This window comes from Ptychodera flava, chromosome 11, assembly GCF_041260155.1.
Source record: "Ptychodera flava strain L36383 chromosome 11, AS_Pfla_20210202, whole genome shotgun sequence".
In the NCBI taxonomy this organism is placed as follows: Eukaryota; Metazoa; Hemichordata; class Enteropneusta; family Ptychoderidae; genus Ptychodera; species Ptychodera flava.
Window position 1 is genome coordinate 41304214 of NC_091938.1, and position 21871 is coordinate 41326084.

Sequence of the window (21871 nt, forward strand, 5' to 3'; positions counted from 1 at the left end):
ATGCAAATTAAGTGAAAAAATGTAAAAACAGTCAAAATTGAAAAAACTCAATAACCACTGAGCAGATTACATGAAAAATTAGCATGTAAGTACTTTGGGCTGACATGAAATGATTGTGCACATCTTTGGTCAGTATCTTGGACTTGCTATTTTTCATGAATTTTTTTGTAATTTTCTCCCATTTTTGGTCAAAAAATCTCCTGCTCTGAAACCACAAGTCCGATTGATTTGAAACTTGGTATGGAAGTGCATAGGAGTGACCTTTCCCAAATTTGGGCAAATCGTGGTGAAATTTGCATATTTTTAGTTTACACGTCCATAGACTCCCATGTATAAGGAAGATCTCCATAGACTCCCATGTATAAGGCCACAAAAAATAAAAATTTAGTTTCTCATCGTATTCATATTGCAAAAAGGATGCAGTGACACAATTTTTAGTCCCCACGGATGAAGTCCAGTGAGCTTATAGATTGGGTCATGTCCGTCTGTTCGTCCATCCGTGAGTCCATCCGTTCACGCAGATATCTCGGATATTTTGACAAAATGTCATGTGACCTTGATGACCTTTGATCTCAAATATACATATTTGTCCATAACTCAGTAACCACAAGTGCTACCACCCTTCATATATGGTATGATGGGACAGCTTATGACGCCACATATTGTACCTCATTAATTATGCACATATCTAATTTTGAGCGAGCCAATAGAGCTAGAGGTCTAAATTTTGGTATATAGGGATAACTTAGCAAAACAATTTTTTTGACAAAATGTCACGTGACCTCGGTGACCTTTGACCTCAAATATACATATTTGTCCATAACTCAGTAACCACAAGTGCTACAGCCTTCATGTTTGGTATGATTGGACACCTTATGACGCCACATACTGTACCTCAATAATTATGCGCATATCTCATTCTGAGCGAGCCAATAGAGCTGGATGTCTGATTTTTGGTATATAGGGATAACTATAGGAGAGAAATTTTTTGACCAAATGTCATGTGACCTCGATGACCTTTCACCTAAAATATATGTTTATGTCAATAAATAAGTAACCACAAGTGCTATGTCCTTTGTATTTAGTAGGATGGGAGACCTTATGACAACACACGCTTTACCTCATTAATTATGTACACATCTAGAGATCTGATTTTTTGGCATATAGGGATTAATTAGCAATATAATTTTTTTTTTCAAAATGTCATGTGACCTCGATGACCTTTGACCTTGATTATACATATATATGCATATTTCAGTAACCACAAGTTCTATACCCTCCAATTTTGATAGGATATTAGACCTTAAGATGTCACATCTTGTACCTCATTTATAATGCGCATATGTATTTCTTGGCTGGCCAATACTGCTAGAGGTCTGATCTTTTTTCCCGATTTAGAACCATAACTTAGACATGCCTCATGTGTTTCAAATTGGGAACAACGACATAGACCTATGTGCCCATAGATCTCAACATATACACTCCAGTGATACTTCTTAATGACCACATTTTCCTGCCCCATCAAGACTAATACTCCTATTACAAGTGGGGACTATGTCATTGTAAATGACTTGAGTTAATGGTTGTATCACAGTATTCGATATATCTAATTCTGTATTTTTTCCATTTTATATTCTGAATAATTACATTAAACATATTTCACTGTCTCCAGTACATTTCATTTAAGTATTTTCACTTCATGCACTTTATCCCTTTCACACATGTTCAAATATCTGACCAGAGAACAAACACTAAATAGTCCAGGATGGGAGCTACAGTGTCATTGACGCTATTTTTTGATATTGTTGAAAATAGGCAAATTAATGCCAAAAAAGGTGTTTTTGGTAAAAAATCTTCTTCTTCATAACCGCTGGTCAGACAGCTTTGTTATTTGGTATACAGGTCCCTAGGGGTAACCCAACTTAGACTTGTTCAAATTGTGATGAAATATGCAAATGTGTATTTTTAAGGAATTTTTTTGTTATTTTTGGTCAAAATTTGACTTACATTGTATGTAATTCTTGTACAGTATAAACCCTATCAATTCACCCAGAAAAAAATAATTAATATGATTTTAAATAATTGAATTAATTAGGAAATCGTCAAAGCCAAAATAATTTTAGTGTAGAATTATCAGAAAGTTCAACTTTTTTTGACAGTTCATAGTGAAATGTTTACCATCTTGGAGGATTAAAACATGTAAAGACAACTTTCCTGAATCCCAACTTTGACATATTCTGAACCGTCATTTATTGTGCCCTGTATGTTATCTAAAAGAAATTGCTCAAAATAGTCAATAGAGATAGAGATAGAGATAGAGAAAGTTCTAATTTCCATTTATGGTTGACTTGGTAAGGATAAAATAAAATTACTTTTTTTTGAGGAAAAAAATAGAGTGGTCAATTAAAAGAGTGGTCAAAGTGATAGGGTTTTTATGGTAAAGCTGGGCTGTAAGATTCCTCATGTGCTATTTATAGCAATTATGCAATCTGTGTAAACAGTGCAATGAAAGTTACATGATGCTTTTGATGACCTTGAACTTCTTAAGTTTCAAACATTTGTCTCTTCAGTGTGCTTTCTCTGAGTATGTACAGTCTAAACTTATTCAACAGAACTCTCTTACAATGTTAATCAAAGATATCCACCTTCTTCATCAATACATGATGTGTCACAAAAGGTTATTCTCTACATAACACAGCAGAGCTCTGTCAACTGTTTAGTTGCTTGTTCTTTCAAAACGCTGGTCAGACAGCTTTAATATTTGGTTTACAGGTCCCTAGGATCACCTAAGTGAGATAATTTCATACAGTCAGGAAATACTTAATTTTTTTATCCATGTCTATAGTAGCTTCAGGGACTTTGGCCCTATTTTTTATATATAAGATTGACAATGTGCAATAACATTGGCTGATTTTAATGCAGGTTTTGCCACTTTTCAAAATTTTGTTGCCATCTTGGTAGAGATACATGTATATGAAAGTTAGTTTACTGCAAGTTTCAAAAAATGTAAGAAACAACTTTTATTTATCTTAAACATCTCTGTGAATGCATTCAGGAAACATATTTATGGCATGTAGTGTTTCAGAAATTACAATGTGTCTCTCATGAATTCATGATCCTACATGTAGAAATAGGGCGGAGTGGAATGTCCACAAATGAAATCAATGTTCTCGTTAAAATGCAAAAGTTTGTCTGCGAGTTTAACCCTTTGAACCCGGCTCGGACAGAAATGTCCGATGACGTCATAGAGTACCAGGGGATCAGGGTGCAAAGGGTTAAATCAAATATCTGGAAATTAAGTATCCAACAACAGCTACAATGATCACAAAAACATTAACAGCTCAGACTACAAGCTGCAACAATAACTATTGCATTTCAATGCAACAGTGTCTGATGTCATGCTTGTTCAGTTGTATTTAGCGACAAATCTGTAACTGCAAACAGCACTATGGAGCAGTTGTATTTTAAAGTCATACAACACAGATAACTCTGTGTTACATCACTTATACCTCATGAATATTCAGTTCCCTATGTATCTGTGACCTGTCTAGAGCTTAGAAATGTGAAGTCCTACAGAAAGTAAACTCTGTACTGTCATAGAAAATCCATGTAAATTCATCCAACAGGTCGTTATTTTAATCCAAATTTAAATCTTGTGTATTGTCATATTTAACCACTTCTTGTTATAAACAAAAGAAAATCATATATATAATAAATAATTTTTGATAACACAGATGACTTACGTTTTATGTTTTTGAAAATTCAGTTGTTAAAAATTTTGCATGTTGTCATCATTTGTTCCCCAGCTAACACTGGTGAAGAAGATGGTGTTAGTACACGTATTATGATATTTTCACAATACAGAGACAGTGTTCAAGAAATAACAGACATGTTGAATCAACATCAGACAACAGTACAGGTCATGAGTTTTATAGGACAGGCATCAGCTGGTAAAAATACCAAAGGCTTTTCCCAGAAGGAACAACTCAGGGTAAGTCAGATGTTTGATTGTTAGACTGTCATGTCAGTGGTTGTTTAGAAAGTTATGTATAATTTGTTCAGTCAGTAACTTATTGTCACTTCTTCAAACCTAATCATTTGACTTGATCTTTACCTATAGCATCACATCATCAACATATTCAAGATATATCATTAGATCTGACTGAAATATACCAATCCCATTAATGTAAACTTAACAATATTATTATATTAATACATCAAGGTTGCCAAAATTACAATACCATCTGGGTATAAAATTAATACAACTCAAAATCCTTCAATTGTATGACTGTTGTATTGTAGTACATGTATTTATTTGGCAGTTGCAAGGAGGTCCATACCAGCTACCCGAAATGCAATCACATTCCTGAATTTTTAAAAATACAAAGCATTTTTGACTCCAATAATCATGAGATCACATTTCTCATATATAAGCATGTTACATTACTCTGAGAAGTATTGCATTTCTTTTTGCACCACAACAAAACTTTTGCCAAAAAAGGTTTGATACAATAATTTGTACGGTCATCCTTAGTTTATCAATTCATAACAATGTGCCTTGACTTGATTCTTGGCCTAGAAATAATTTGTGAAGATACCAAAATTTTTTGTTTTTATGTTTTGTTTGTAAGAGTAGCTACTTGATTCTAATCACTGTATGAAATTAATATTTTTGTTGACTCAATGAAAGTATTTTTGTTGACTCAATGAAAGTAACAGTACAATAGTAGTATTACTTTGTATAGCATAGCTGATGAAATGAAAAATGTCACACCCAAAATGAAATTGTGTGATGAGTGGTATGAGGTGGAGAAAACTGCTGAATTTTGTCCATGCATTTGCAACTTTTAGCAAATTGTGTTCAATTGTGTACATTAATATGTCTCTTAGGTTGTGAAAGCATTTCGTCAAGGTGGTTATAACACATTGGTATCAACTTGTGTTGGAGAAGAAGGTCTTGACATTGGTGATGTTGATCTTATCATCTGTTATGATGCTCACAAGAGTCCAATACGATTAGTACAGAGAATGGGTCGTACTGGCAGAAAACGTCAAGGTCGAATCGTAATGCTAGTCACAGAGGGCAAAGAAGAATCGGTTAGTAAAAGTCTTTTTTCTTCACTGAATTCTCCCAATATTGTTATCATGAAGAGTAAATTCCAGAAAGTTGTAAATTTAATCAAATTCATGAATACTTTGTATATTATATATATAAGCACTTGCAATGTCCGTGACCATCATGATAAAACAAAGACATTAATAAAATCCCTCAACACCTGCACCTGCCCGTGGGCCGATGCAGGAAATATAACGAGGTCTTCGGCTTTGATTGCCCCGGGGGACGTGCACTTTCATCGCCGTCTCATGCTCACCTTTGCGGAAGTAAAGCTCGTTCGCTGTTACGCACGTCCACTGCAGGGAAACATCACCTCCCTCTTAGGTCAGTAGAAGACCCAGGGGTTAGTGCTAGGGGTAAACCTATCCTTTTTCTCCTGGGTTGTGTCACTTGGCCACGTACTTTTAACGACCAGGCAGAATCGCACAATTCACACGGTTTTGATTAGCGGTAGTCCTAACAACTTAGCTTTGCCCTTAAAGGAAAGCGTGTACGTAGTTTGGCCAGTTCATTTCAGAGTTAACTTAGAAGTGTTACTGTTTATTACCAAGTCAGTTGTGCGGTCCTCGGTTAGGTATGGGTTTTTACTGTCTTGGCTGTGTTATCCTGCCGGATGGGCCAATTCTGGCCGATTCTGGCCTCCCGTAACTCTCAGAACACCCTTGCAAAAATTTCGCCCTCCATCCTGCTTTGCATAACAAAAGCAGTCCCTGCTCAGTACAGGTGGTAACCGTGTACCATTGACCTCATGTCCCTTCTAAAATTCTCTGTATGCTAAAGCGTACGTAGCAATCAAGTCCTCGGCAACCCGTTAAATTTGCCTGCAAGCCAAAGCTAATACTGCAAACAATGGAATAAATAATCCAAAGCCATGTCCGCTGAATGGCACGGCCAAGGGCGGTGAAGAACATTGCCTGGCTTGAACTTGCAGAACTGAAGCCCAGCTTAATACGTCGGACACCAGTTTATAATGGTATTGCCGAGTCATTCATACCCGTTCCATCGGAGGAACAAGTCGAGCCATCCCGTCAAAAATACATTCTCATTTTCAGTCAATCACAACTCAATAAATGACTTTCGTCTCGCACCATTGGCACTATCTGAAAAATTGTTTGCAAGCAGTAGCCTTTTAGATTAGCATTGCCGAGTTGGTCAAGTTGGCAGCAATCTGCAAAGTGCCCGGGAGCCAAGTATGTCCAACTCCGCCAGAAAACGTCACTATGCATTCCTGCCAAGTCCGCTCAAAAGAGATAAAAAAAAAACCAGCCCCCCTCGGGTGTAGGGGACTGGCAGAAAGGTTTCTCCACCTTCCCTGTCATTCGACTCCCTGCGAACCCATGTCAAGGGGAAAAGGTGTTCCTTGTCAGAAAACCTGTCCTCGGATGACCCCTAAACGCACAAGGGATAGCTACATTGGGTACCAAAAACCGGCCCGATTTTCACCGATTTGGCAGGAAAAGGGTTAAGAACGATATGAAATGCATGCAAAATAATCGCAATCATACCTATCCGTAATCCATAACACTAGACCAAAATTCGTAATACACTAGTTATAAATATAGACACAGAACAGCACAGAACAGACAGTAAAGCACCGGTACACACAAAAAAATCAAATTCATGAAAGAAAGATATATGGACCTCTGGGCAAAAGGCAAAGAAGTGATGTCAGGTGTTTCAAAAATAGTAAGCGCATCCTGCCCCACATGTGTCACCCGCCATATATCAATCTGTAAGTCAAATAGGTAGTGGTCACCAAGTAAGGCATGCAAATTCACACCTATAAAACAATGTTTTATCAGTTTAAAATACTTTGTCTAATCTCTTTCCATAGATTTACAACCAGAGCCAGTTAAACAAAAAGAGCATTCATCGTGCAATGAAGGGTAATAAGTCTTTGCAACTCTATCCTCACAATCCACGCATGATTCCTCATGGGATTAACCCTGTTGTACATAAGATGCATATTACAATGGATAAATATCAAAGCAAAAGTGCAAAGAAGAAATCTATGGAGAAAAAGAGAACAAGTGGTGGCAGTGTTAAAGCTCTCTTTGCTAAAGGTATGTTGTTGATTTGATAATATGTTAGTTCTGATGTCAGTGTCAAGATTATACACCATAGTTCAGTGTTATCAGTGAGAATGGCACTTGCTTGCTTGTGGTTTGATTTCTTCAACTTGTCAATAGCAATGCATGAATGAGAAATGACTCAATTCCACCATTTTGAGACACTTTTGAACTAGGATAAACCTAGAGAAGTTCAACTTGAAATATTATGGCCATCTAGACTCTGACAGGAGATCAGCATCTGTACAGAGACTGATCTCAAGCCAGTATGAAAAGTGTAGTGAAGTTGGTTCTGGTTTCATTTGTACATGGATCGTGTATGTTTCAGCTTAATTGCAAATTTTTACAATGAGTTTGATGGATTTCAGGAAGGAAGATGATCAAAGAGAATGGCTTTCTCTCAGAGGAAGAATTACAGTACTGGAATGATCACTACAAAGTCAGTGAAACAGTCAAACAGTTACCAACCAGGGGAAAGATCACCTGTCTGGCAGCTGGATCTAATGAAGACAGCAAAAAGGTAGGGCAAAGTTGAGCATTATAGTCTATTTCTAGCAGTACATCTAAAAGAGATCTCCCTGTTGTGATATTAGGTACTGCTTAGTTTTATGAAAGAGAATGTTGAGAGATGGGCCACCTATGACTATGACAGAAAAGTACCTGTACTATTCTTCTTTGATGTCATGTAGTGTCATCTCTTCATGTATGTCGGTTTGTCGTTGCTACTGTCATGTAACAGCCAGTACACAGTAAGTGAGGCTACCCACAATTCTCCATGATCTGTACACACAGAGATCATTCACTGAACTGAAGCAAATTTCTTCTGTACACAGAACAACTCGGTCCGTATTTCAAAATTCTGGCAACATAGTTCTGATCATCATAATTTTCTGATTTCTCACTGTGAATAATGAGAAGATCAACCTCATTTCCGCGGAGGAGATAGCAATATTGTAATTTTGTCGACATAGATTTTTGACAGCCATACACAATATTTTCAAGGAAACTAAGGGAATAAGTTGCATCTGTGTTGGCAAAAGAAAGGGTATTGATTTTTTTTAATGTTCGTAACGAAGGAAATTTGCATGTCTGACAGGTGGTATGATGAGACCATCTTAGTTGCTGATAACTTTATCTTGACAAGTGTGCAATTTTTAGCACCTCCAAACATCACCTTATCATTCAATTTACTCTTGAATTTTAAACATAATCAATAATTTTGGAACATAGTTTTCACAAATAATCCTGAACTTAAATTGTAAGTTAAAAATTGTTAAGAAACTGATAAAATTGAGAAAGCCTTTAGCAAAAAATATCTGAGTGAACAAATCAAGGGGAATTGTGGGTAGCCTCACTTACTGTGCAATATGCTGTTTATTCCTCTCTTTTGCATGTTCTGTGGTTTGTTTATGGAGCCTGGTAGATAGAGGATTAAGCTGAATGGGTTAAACCAAGAATTTTAATGGATCACTGTAGAAACAAAACCACGAACCACTCATAGATATACGTGTATTTCCATATGTGTTTGTACCCATTGTTTTGTTTGTACTGTAATCATGTGATGTATGTGTTTGTACCCATTGTTTTGTTTGTACTGTAATCATGTGATGTATGTGTTTGTACCCATTGTTTTGTTTGTACTGTAATCATGTGATGTATGTGTTTGTACCCATTGTTTTGTTTGTACTGTAATCATGTGATCACTTTTGTGCACTGAGTCTGTAGAACACCGCACCTCCTTTTTAATTCCTGAATAGAACCATTGACATGTGACTGACTCAAGAAAGGGCTGACACAGAAATGTTAAGAAATTTCTGAGCTGACTCACAGTGTTTGTGAGTTAATGGGTCTGTTGCCGTTAGTCAATGCTGTTGTCAACTCATTTGGTTTTCTATGAAAGCACTCTGTCTCATTATTGAAGTTTATATACTAGTATGTTCTGTGTGTTATGATCATATCAATGATGATTGGTTATTGATTCACTATGATCATATCAATTTAATGTCATTGACACACCGTGACCATATCAGTTGTAATTGATTGGTTATGATCATTTCAAACGGTACTCAGAACAATTGATTGTCTGCTGATCATGAGACATCAATTCATCATGATGTAGATTGATTTATATTTCTCAGTTTGTCAAAATCAATACACTCAGTTTGTTCCTGTCAATGATATTACATGTGTTTAATTTTGTACAGGTTGGAAATGTTAGAAATGAATTATCATTGACCGAGTGGAAAGAATGGCAAAATACCAAACAAGCAACCAAACTGATAGCTCACTCAAAGCAGTGCTGTAACTTTGTGGAATTAATGGAGTTTATTGAATTGCAACAACAAATGGGTGATGAAGACAACTATGGTCTAGAAATGATGGCATATTTGAACATGGATGATGTTGTACAACCAGGAAAACAAAAGAAATATGGAATTGAACAGTACTACATTGCAGATAACCCAAGTGACAGCAAAGGCAATGCAAAGGAAGCGCAGAGTGGTAAAAAGCTGAAGAAGAGAGCGTGTGTGATTTTGGATTCGTCAGACAGTGATGATGATTTACCAGATGCTGAGATGAAGAGAACTATAGAAACAGGAAAGAAGAATGTAAGCAACACTGATTTGGAGTTTGGAAAAATGAAGGATAAAAAAGAGAAGAAATGTAATAGTGATAAAAAGAAAAAGTCAAGGAGTAAAAAAGCTGGAAACAAAGCAGTCTGTGTAACACCCATCATAACTGATACACAGAGTGATTTTGAAATCGATAGATGTAATATCAGTGATGAACAAGTAAAAAGAAAAGAAAATAAGAAGATATCTAATGATGACACTGCTCATCAGATGAAGGAAAGAGATAATGAAACTTCACCTCTGAAATGGAAAGGAGATGAAAGTGATAGAAGAAGGTCAGACTCAAAGATTGACATTGAGATTGGTGCTGAGAGTAAAAATGATAACAACACATCCACTGATAGACAGAGACGTAAGATCAATGACCAAGATGAGAATGTGAAAGGACTGTCCAGCAGTGATTTGGATCTGTCGTCAATCTTCCCATCATTTTCTCAAAGAAACTCTAAACATAACTCAGTGCCGGTGAATGATAAAGATGGTTTTGTGGTAGCTGTGCCTCCATCACTAGATTCACTGAGTGATCTAGAAGATTTAGATTTCCCAGAATCAACTCTGCCAGGATTTAGGAATGGCTCAGAAATGGAAGATGATGAGTTGACTAATGAAAGCAACAACCATGCCAAGGAGCTAGAGGAGGAGGAGGAGGATGTACCGGTAGATTTGAAAAAAGAAAACTTTGGAGAGAAATTCCAGAATCCCACAGACACTTTGAAGAAGACAATGACACAAGCTGTACCAAGTTCAAATCAAATTTGTGAGAATTTAAAATTCGATTGCGATGAAAAAGAGTTTTCTAAAGAAGTCTTCATTTCTAAAGTGAAAGTTGACTCTAAAGATAATAGCAAGGACGAAGATAGGATCAGTCAAATTGATGAAGATGGAGATATGTTTGACATTGATGTGGAAGATAATGATGAGCCAGATTGTGTAGATATTCTAACTCCTCAGGTTACAGTAAAACTTGCAGAATCTTCAGAAGATATGGAGAGCACTGTGAAAGTTGCTGAGCTTGACAAAGATCATGTTGGAGATACTGAGCAATTTGGAAAAGACTGGCAAGAAAAGACAATGGACTCACTGTGTGTGTCAAAAAGCCAGATACAAGTTGATAAAGTTGAACAAACTGAACACCAAATCAAAAATAGGAATTCATCAGTCTCATGGACCCCTGGTAAATGTAATAGTGAGGATATTCCTCCAGCAAACACGTCTGAATCAAGGAGTCAACCTATACCTGACAATGTGAAGGACAGTGGTGTTGGTGAACTTAAGTACAAGAATACTGACAGGAAAGATTGTTGTAACAATGACAACTCAGTTAATATCCAAAGCAAAGATCAAAACTGCCCATTGAGTCAACAGACTTACAGTAAATGTGTAAAGAATAACATGGAAAGTACATGTATGACAATTGGACCATCACATTCAGGAATGGAATGTTATGCAAGCACTGCCAGAAAAGAAGTGTATTATAGAGAACATCAGACTCTAGATGGCTTTGAACCAAACTTTGATCTGAAGTTTGATTTTAGCCATTTAGATGAAGAACACAATGAATTGGTGGATGTTGTACCTCCATCACCAAGTAACAAGCCTTCTCAGTCAATCTGGTTGAAAAGCTCCACTGGGATAACGAAAACAATGAACAAGGCTAAGAAGTTACCACTTCATTCTGTTTGCTCTACCAATAAATACAAACAGCTACAATTTACTAATGCTACTCATACTCAACCTCCTGTGAAACAAAATGACTCATTAAGGAAAGGTCATGTGAAGTCATCGTCACGCCAACACTGGATCAGTTTAAACACTTCACCAGAAAATACAAGTGTACTGACAAATAACCAACAACTGAAATCTGACAAACAGAGCAAGCGACCTTTGAACTCCAAGAAATCACCAACAGGTGGTTTTGCAGCACTGAGTGTTGGCAACTTTGAAAATGAACAATCCAATATAAGTTTGCAACATAGAAGTATATTGAAAAGAAAGAGTTACTCTCCCACAGTTGACAAACTGAAGTCAGACAGTTACAAGAGAAGAAAGAGCAGTTCACCCATTGGCTCTCCATTATTTACAGCAAGTTCTCTTTCCAAAACACCTGATGTGCATACAGTGATGAAAGATTCTCCCAACACACCATGTACAGGAATGGCTGTGTCTCCTGTTAACAGCAGAAACAAATCCAGTACTCCATTAGGAAGAGTGTTGCCCAGCAGAGTAGAGTCTGTAATCAGTCCAATAGAAATCACAAGTAAGAAAAAATTTGTGCAAATCATTTTATTTAATAATGGTTTCCTCTGCAATGTTTTAGAAATACTAAATGTGAAAAATACTTCTGTTAAATAAATACTATCATCATTCGATTTACAATGAGTCAAGGTCAAGCAATAAACTTGATCTTGACATTGTAGTTTTAAGAATCAAGTTTTAAAATTCAGTCACCAATAACCATGAACAGCTTTACTAGCTGTGCAGTGGTTTGCTGATCACAACAAGGGGGCTCTGTCACTGTGAAATGATTGACCAAACATCTACACTCTGTAGCTCCAGAACTCATGATGTAAAACAGTTTACACTGTAGGTAAAACACTTAAAGATTAGTGCTATGTCAAAGGTGTATGACATGATGGTATACACCACTATGCACTCATGAAATACTTAATATGCAGCATGTGACATACCATTTGTAGGTTTCTTTGTATTAGCTGTCTTCATATGCACTCAGTAGTTCTGGCTGTTATATCCTATCTGCTTCTCAAAATATAATAATAAAAGAATAGGAATGTTAAGCAGAGGTAAATGTGGTAAATCTCTCAAACTTCACCAAAAACATGGAAAACAAGGCAGTATTGCTGAAGGCAATGAGTACTTGGGCCGTGATAGAGTAATTTTGAGGACAGTATATACTACTATTCAAATATGGTCTTGAATTTCCTCCTGTCAATTAGGCATTTGATTAGGTGGTTATTAAACGAAGCAATGGCATGACAACGGCAAAATATGTCTAGCAACTTTTGTGGAGTTTGAGGCAGGGGTTCTTTATTTATAGTGGAAATTGCTTAAACTCCTTAAATATTCAAATTACAGCAAATTTCTTTTGTTCTCGATGGTAGATGTCTAATATTTAGATGGGCATATTTAGATTTCTACCCTATAGTTATCCCTATATACCAAAAATCGGACATCCAGCTCTATTGGCTTGCTCAGAATTAGATATGCGCATAATTAATGAGGTACAATATGTGGTGTCATAAGGTGTCCCATCATACCAAATATGAAGGGTGTAGCACTTGTGGTTACTGAGTTGTGGACAAATATCTATATTTGAGGTCAAAGGTCATTGAGGTCACGTGACATTTTGTCAAAATAATTGTATTGCTAAGTTATTCCTATATACCAAAAATCAGACCTCTAGCTCTATTGGCTCGCTCAAAATTAGATATGTGCATAATTAATGAGGTACAATATGTGGTGTCATAAGGTGTCTTATCATACCAAATATGAAGGGTGTAGCACTTGTGGTTACTGAGTTGTGGACAAATATGTATATTTGAGGTCAAAGGTCATTGAGGTCACGTGACGTTTTGTCAAACAAATTATATTGCTAACTTATCCCTATATACCAAAAATCAGACCTCTAGCTCTATTGGCTCGCTCAAAATAAGATATGCGCATAATTAATGAGGTACAATATATGGTGTCATAAGGTGTCCTATCATACCAAATATGAAGGGTGTAGCACTTGTGGTTACTGAGTTGTGGACAAATATGTATATTTGAGGTCAAAGGTCATTGAGGTCACGTGACGTTTTGTCAAACAAATTATATTGTTAACTTATCCCTATATACCAAAAATCAGACCTCTAGCTCTATTGGCTCGCTCAAAATTAGATATGCGCATAATTAATGGTGTACAATATGTGGCGTCATAAGGTGTCCCATCATACCAAATATGAAAGGTTTAGCACTTGTGGTTACTGAGTTATGAACAATAATGTATATTGAGGTCAAAGGTCACCAAGGTCACATGATATTTTGTCAAAATGTCTGAGATATCTGCGTGAACCGATGCAGTCACTGATGGATCACGGACGGATATGACCCAATCTATAAGCCCCCTGGACTTTATCCGTGGGGACAAAAACTGTGTCACTGCATCCTTTAGGCAATATGAATACGATGAGAAACTAAATTTTTATTTTTCTTGGCCTTATACATGGGAGTCTATGGAGAACTGCCTTATACATGGAGTCTATGGAGGTGTAAACTAAAAAGTCCTCTAACACGGCCAAATTCGATCGCATTGTGAAACAAATCGACGTGCATCTGTATGGGGTTGGGTACTATTCTTGTGCAAAGTTTGAAAGAAATTGACCTGGGCATGTCTGAGATATCTGCGTGAACGGACTGACGGACGGACTCGACATGACCAAACCTATAACTCCCCCAGGACTTCGTCCGTGGGCACTAAAAACAATGCAACAGTTATTACAGCTACACCGGCGGTAGGTTCATATCCAGAGCCCCGTACGGTCTGCCACCGTCGCTTGAAAACAATCTCATAAACCTGGTCATATGGGCAGCTGGATGCTGTAACCTCCACAAATGTAATAATCTCCACAAATGTAATATCAACAACAATTGTAATAAAATCAACCACAAATGTAATAAAACAGTCAATCATTAATGTAACAACCCGCAACCACAAATGTAATAAACAAATTAACCATAAATGTAATAAAACTCAACCATAAATGTAATAAACTTGAACTTGCGTATGTGATCATCTGTTTATCAATGCCCTGAGAGTAAAAATAACTTTAATAAGACTAGTGTAATGTTATTGCATACTTTCCTGAAACTGGGTAGAATAGAATACTTTGAGAACGCTATCAGAAAACGGCGAGGTACTGATCAAATCGTTAGATAATGGAAGTACATAATAAGGAAGCGTCAAAATAACTTGTCAACCAGTGATACCACACAAAGTTTATGACAGATGACTCAGAATAAATAACAGAGAAATATAAAACCTTATAACAGAAACTTACGACACAAAACATGTTGACGAGAACATATATTTCAATCTAGTAAAAAACAATACGAACACTACCTTGAACACAGTAGAACAAAATTAGACATCCTGGCATCCCTAGTGAAGGAACAAACTTCAAGTGGGACAACATAGGAATACAGACAATCTATCGATTATTCCACACAATTTATCCACGGAAGACGAATTTGAGGAGATTGATTAAGAAAGTACGGCAATTTTCGAAAAAACGGCGTTAAAGGATCGTTGTGTTATACAGTCTTCCCCACTCTGGAGTAGAGACTGCACTTACACTCAGATTACAGCTGTGTCTAGCCATGGCCAGTCAGTTCTGTACACAAAACAGGGAAACGTAAAATACACTTTCAAATATGCAAAACACACTAAACGCAAATAGTTAAGAAATGAATAATGTGTGGGGTTGCTTTCCTTATTACATAGATCAATATTTAAGGGCTAATTCCTCAATTACAACGACAAAATAGATTTATTACATTTATGGTTGACAAGTATTACATTTATGGGTGATTTTTTTATTACATTTATGGTTACCATTTATTACATTTGTGGTGGTGTTTTTATTACATTTATGGTTGATTTTTGTTACATTTATGGGCGATATTACATTTTTTGGTGCATTTTATTACAATTGTGGTTGATATTACATTTGTGGAGATTATTACATTTGTGGAGGTTACAGATGCTTGACTTCCGGGAGAAGGCGAGCTGTCACGTTCAAGCTCAGAATTATTTGTCGATTAAATTTCAGTAAATTTACCTTACCTGGATGAAATTTTGTCTATAGGCTGAAATTTCGCCAAAGTTTGACAAAATTGCATCGATTTTTCAGGTTCATATCCGACATTTTTGAGTTTTGAGTGCAGACAGAAATAAGTTTTGAGGCAACATGGCTGCGACCCCATGTTGACCCCTAGCCCTGCGTACGATGCTACGTGCTACAGCTAACACACAGCATCGTACGCAGGGCTAGCGAGAGAGTTGCCGACATCGACGGTTATTTACGAGAAGTGAATAAAAGACTGTCATTTTTGGAAGCGATCGAGTAGCTGAGGTAGGCTGGGATACGACTTGGGCCCAAGAACGCTGAATTTCGGCAGTAATTTGGCTTTTTACGTCAAGTCCCAAAATGGATTTGAAGTCACCCACCCTATACGTACGGGTCTTTGCAGGGCTGTGGTGAGCGGGGCGATTAGCTGTAGCGGAACACACAGCATCGTACGCAGGGCTAGTTGACCCCAAGTGAAAATGTGTTCGCGATCAAATCTTCCTGTATTTTTTTCAGAATTTTCGACAAAATCATTGCTTCTTAAATCTTTTGTAAAATATAAAATACTAAAATAAAAATGCGATGTGCCATGTCTCCAGATTTCTAAAATATCCTTCGTTGACCGTTCGACGGAATACTCATTTCGCAAACTTGTGACGCAGTTGAAATTCAATACTGACCGCCAAATAATCTTAATGAGACGAGATCATTCTAGACATCCTCCAAATTATCCAACCATTCGCGTTAGAGTTCAGCTCGCTTAGAGTATCATAACATTCTTCGGCCTTCGTTTAGATCGACCCTAATCTCTCCCATTTAGGAAATAAAAACACAAGCTACCTTGACAAAACTTCGTGCACCATCCAGGACCAAACGCACTACAAATCTGTCTTGACGTCATCATCTCCTTACATGGTAATCGGCATACCGTATTTTTTAGCAAGGAGACACAGAATACGTCGGAGTATTCAGTTTCAAAACGTATTACATTGTGTGATGTTGTCAAAAAAAGGTAATGTTACTGCAGTGGTATAAATTACAAAACACAAAAGTTCAAATCAGTTTATTTGGACTGGCTTTACCCAACATTTCATATTGTTTCTTATGCCAGATTTGACCACGTGCTTACTGGCGACCCCTTTACATGCAAATTTTGTGTCAAATGGTGTGTTCTCCTGGAAAAACAAACGTACGATTTCTATATGAAGGAGGCGAAATTTGCCCTCAAAACTCGAAACCACCCCTTTATGGGGTGTACCTAGCTATTTTGAACGAGCTTCTCGAATCTGCAGCTCTATTTCGAAATGATGGTCTGGTTTTCTCAGCTCAAGGATAAGTGTTCTCCATCGCTGTGGGCATTACTATTCTCAACTGGGGGTACAGTTTCCAGTCGTAATGTTTTTCATTGTGTCCGGATATAAAACCTTTCCTTTCACACTCTTACTTTGATTAACAGTAGTCCACATCTTGTCATCGATTAAACATGTTTCAAGTTTAAGTGTTAAATTCTGGTCTCAAGCCCTCTTGTTCGACCAAACTGAAATTACCCCTCCCACTTTGGCTCGTCCAGTGGGTGTAGCAAGGGTCGTGCCATCGCCTAGGAAACGGAGGGTGCATTAATTGTTGCATCTCGATGCACATTTGATTATATTCAGAAGATTTTATGGCAAAAACTCAGATAGAGAAGTATTAATATTCACATCTCACTTATTCAAGACTGGCTGAGAGCAGCAGTTCCATTCAGTTAACATCATTACGCCATTTATTATGCCAAGAAAGATGAAGCCAAGACATTTTGCCCTCCCTGGTCTCAGCCAGAAATGGTTATACCTTACAGAGTTTTTTCCCACGGAATGAAAACAAATGTACTTGGGCTGAGGCCCAAGTACAATAAACTTTGATGTTGATATTTACACATTAAATATTTATGTAGGCGTTGGGGAAAATACGACAGTTCATATACCATGGAGCCAGTGTGACAGCATTTGTACAGACAGAGTTATCCTTCAGTAAATCAATCAGAAAATCACACAGCTCTAAAATTCAATCTTTGCAACAGCTTGATATCATCATCTTTGTTATGTTATGTGTGTGGTTCTGTTGTTATCAAGAGTTTCATCTTCTGTCATTGGTAAATTTTGGAGGGCAAGAAATGCAGGGCATAACCCCATAATGACACATAACCAGCATAACAAATAGTTCACATTGCAATGAGTGACAGCATTCATCAGCTTCCAAACCAATGATTACAACATTGGTCATGTATATTTTTGTCACTGACAGCTGTCCCATCACAGCTCGACAGAGATGTTCTGTGTCCCATTACTTCAAAGCAATAGATTGCCAGTGATAAACAATTACCGTATGAATTGATGTGTCTCTCTTCACCTATAAAACTTGCTTAGTTCATGTATTAAAGTGTATTTTTTCACACAGAAACACCAACGACCAGTAAATCATTTGATAGTGACTCGGATGACAGCATTGTCGGTCCAAGAAAGAAGAAAAAAGCCAATGTTTTATGGTCGCCTGACACTCCCACTGTTGCTAGGAAACCATTGAATGGTGCATCCAGTGTTGACAAGAAACAACGCACTAAACGAACACCTATCACAGTAAATGTTCTATTTTATGTTTAGAGGTTTTATTGAATATGTTAAGGTAGTAAATGTTACCATGGTTATTCTAAGTCATCTCACTGAAGTTTCCATTGATATATCAACACAGAAATATTACAAATTCCCAAACCGTGTTTGCTTGATCTTAAACAAGAATTTTGTACTGTGTTGTAAAACTACAGGAAGCTTGTGCATATTTAGAAGTTTACTTTGCAATATCATCCACAGTCCATCTGAGACTGTTTATCACTGATTGATTACACTAATTCATTCATTTTAGCCATACTTTTGTTCTGTATACCCTGTGCATGTAGAATGCAAAATTGTATCATTAGTTCTAAATATTTGCTTAAGGCTGGCCTTTGTACCGTTACAAACTGGGAAAGAAAGATTGATAGAAGTTTAATTTTCAATATTCATAGCCATCCAGCCACTATCTCAGTGTACAGTGGTGCTCTCCAGGTATAACATTGATAGAACTACTATGCTTATATCAGACTCTTTCAATGTTTTTTGTAAATGTCTCGATGTCATGTTTACATTGCTTGGTAAATGTAGTAACCATGATGCATTGTCTGAGTCATTTGTCATTTCAAAATTCCTCTGAGTGTGTTGAATGCTACATGTAACTACATTTACTGACCAGCTGATGAAATATATGAATACTTGTCTCAAGAATTGAAACTTACCAAATAACTTATAATTTGTTTTCAGCCATTATTCTCTGCTGTCATTGATAGTGAAGATGAGTTTGTAGATCCTGTCAATGCCAAATCTGACAAACGCCCATCACCAAAGGATTACAACCAATATGCTGCCACCAAGGATGGTACTGGCCATGAAAGAAAACGCCATTCAAGTGAATTTTCAAAAGGGAATAAAATCAGTAAGAAAGCCAAGGTAATGTATAGTTATTTGATAATATCAAGTGATAATGTCACTGTAGCTGTAGCAGAAATGAGACCAAGATAATTCTAACAGATAGTTTTCATATCAGCCTTTGAATCTTAATATAAGAATGGTTTTATGTCTTCAATACAAATCCTGCTGATGAAATTAATATTACATATCCATTATGTATCTCATTATCAGAGAAAACATCACGACACTGAAGTAGTCCGTGGTTTTCTAGATGAAGAAGCGGAGGTATCTGATGATATTGAGGAGTATTCATCTGATGAAAATGGTGAATCAGATGAAATTGATACTTCATTGGAAGAATTTATCAATGATGCAACACAGATTTCACCAGATTGTACAAGTAAGTGATAACACTCTTCATGTCCTGTATCCAAAGTTCAAGTAATTTTGTTATAACTTCTAACCTGACGATTTCCTTTGTTGTCAAGTTCAATGGTTGTTTGCTGATGCATTCTTTTGTTGAAAGCCAACATGTCTTTTTGGTTGATATGAAAGAAGTACTTTTTTGCAAAAAAATTGGAAAGAACACAAAATGCAACATTTGTACCTAGAATGTTAATGTTTGATTGTCTATTGTGAAAAGTACAATTAGTTTTAAAAGTTAGGAACTTCTTCTTTCCCTTCATTTTGTGATGTTCGTATAATTTCCTGTTTTTGTCACTGTGCACTTATGTCTTCCTGTTGTACCCTTGCTTGCTTTTTGTGCTCATTAGATCAATAAAAAATGTCAAATTGAATCATAAACAAATAGAAACGAGCATCTTTGAATCTGTATTGTAATGCGTGCACACATGCAGTTGTCAAATGCATGATGAATGTAAGACTGTTAATTACAATTCTATAAAGAAGTGTGTATACTTGAAAATTTTAATGTATCATGTCGGAATATTTTTATTACCCCATCAGTGTCCTGAAGTATCAGATATAATATCAAGTCTCTTTCTACTAAATTGGGCTTTATTGGGCTGGGTCATGCTGTAAATCAGTATAAGCATTTCATACAACAAATAAAAATATCTCCAGACTTTACAACTTGTGTAAAACTCTGGTAAAAAAACCAAAAGTGTATTTATAATTACATGTACATACACATAAACAATAACTGATTTATCTGTGCCTCTTCAGATATGAGACAGATTTATGCACAGTCGTTACATCAAGAGAGAGGGAAGTCAATGGCAGCTGGTCCTGTTGCCAGTAGATACAAAATGGTTTACAAACAGCATGTAATGATGACATGGAGATATTCTCACAAGAACCTGTCCAAGATCAAAGCTATGAGGAAGATAGCTTTTGTATCAATAGTAATGAAGACGATGAAGAGAGTTTCCATGACAACAGTAATAGATTTGATGCACTAGAACACACTATAAATCTAGATAATATTCTAGATGGAAAGCGAAGAACTCGTGGCAGGAGACTGTATGGATCAAATCAGCAGAAAGTAACATGTAAAGAAAAATCAGGAAACAGACCACGAAGAAGGATTATCTCCTGTGATTCATCAAGTGATGAAGAAATTGTCATAATAATGGATAGTGATGATGATTTATCTGCTGTTAACGATCAGTTTTCCAAACCAAAGATACAACATACCAACAACAAACATTTTACAAACACTGCTGTGACAAATCAACATCAGAAAACACAACTGCAGACATGTCAAGTGTTTGATACACCACAGACTGGATACAATGACAGCAGTAAAAGGATCTCAACTGTGAAACAAACTAGTGAAAGGCAAGCTTTGAAGACAAACACAGATCTCATGAATAGGAAGAGTTTACTAAGAGAGTCTGGCAATATTGGTCTTGATGGAACTATCTGTCCACAACAACGTCAGAGAGAAGAGAGACTGAAGAGACAAAGAGAAAAACAATTGCTGTTCAAGAGAAAATTGGAAGAGACTAAAAGACGTAGTGACTGTGTGGTCAAGAATACAACAACAGAATTGAGTCCATCAATGGTGTCACTACAGCCCGGCTTAACTTCAGCCACTCATCATGCTCATGGTCTACTCAATCAAAAGGTATTGACTGGTATAGTTATCTGTGCCTGTGACAGGCACAGTGTTGGTATTGTGTAGCTACCTGTGCCTGTGACAGGGACAGTGTGGTATGGTATAGCTACCTGTGCCTGTGACAGGCACAGTGTTGGTATGGTATAGCTATCTGTGCCTGTGACAGGCACAGTGTTGGTATGGTGTACATGTAGGCATATGTGTCTGCCACAGGCACAGTGTTGGTATGGTATAGCTATCTGTGCCTGTGACAGGCACAGTGTTGGTATGGTATAGCTATCTCAGTATCTGTGCCTGTGACAGGCACAGTGTTGGTATGGTATAGGCATATGTGTCTGCCACACGCACAGTGTAAGTATATCATGTAAGTCCGACCTTAAATTAGTGATTTGTCAAGGTTGGAAATATCAGCAAATATTTTAGGATGTGTAGTGTTATTTCTACTACAACTTGACATGACTCTGTTCATAATGCCAAGACAAACCCTATAACAAATACAGTACCAGTATGGCTGACTATATCTAAAGAAACTTTCAGCCATTGTTGAGTTTTGTCAGTATTTCAAAACTTTCATGGTCTATCTTATCAGTTAAGGCTAATTCTGAGCAAAGTTTGCTCAACTGAATGTTTAATATAAAAAAAATATGG

General features: G+C 36.8%; 1 protein-coding gene across 1 annotated transcript in view; it reads left to right on the top strand.

Annotated features, from left to right (window-relative positions):
* LOC139144294 (Fanconi anemia group M protein-like) overlaps positions 1-21871 on the top strand; it is a 47215-nt gene that overhangs the window by 15934 nt on the left and 9410 nt on the right. Inside the window, exons 7-15 of the mRNA XM_070714980.1 lie at positions 3807-3991; positions 4891-5097; positions 6951-7179; positions 7554-7705; positions 9390-12075; positions 18101-18279; positions 18997-19182; positions 19375-19543; positions 20329-21232. Of these exons, the coding sequence (XP_070571081.1) occupies positions 3807-3991; positions 4891-5097; positions 6951-7179; positions 7554-7705; positions 9390-12075; positions 18101-18279; positions 18997-19182; positions 19375-19543; positions 20329-20564 (4229 nt within the window). The 3' untranslated portion in view covers positions 20565-21232. The remainder of the gene's footprint in view (positions 1-3806; positions 3992-4890; positions 5098-6950; positions 7180-7553; positions 7706-9389; positions 12076-18100; positions 18280-18996; positions 19183-19374; positions 19544-20328; positions 21233-21871) is intronic.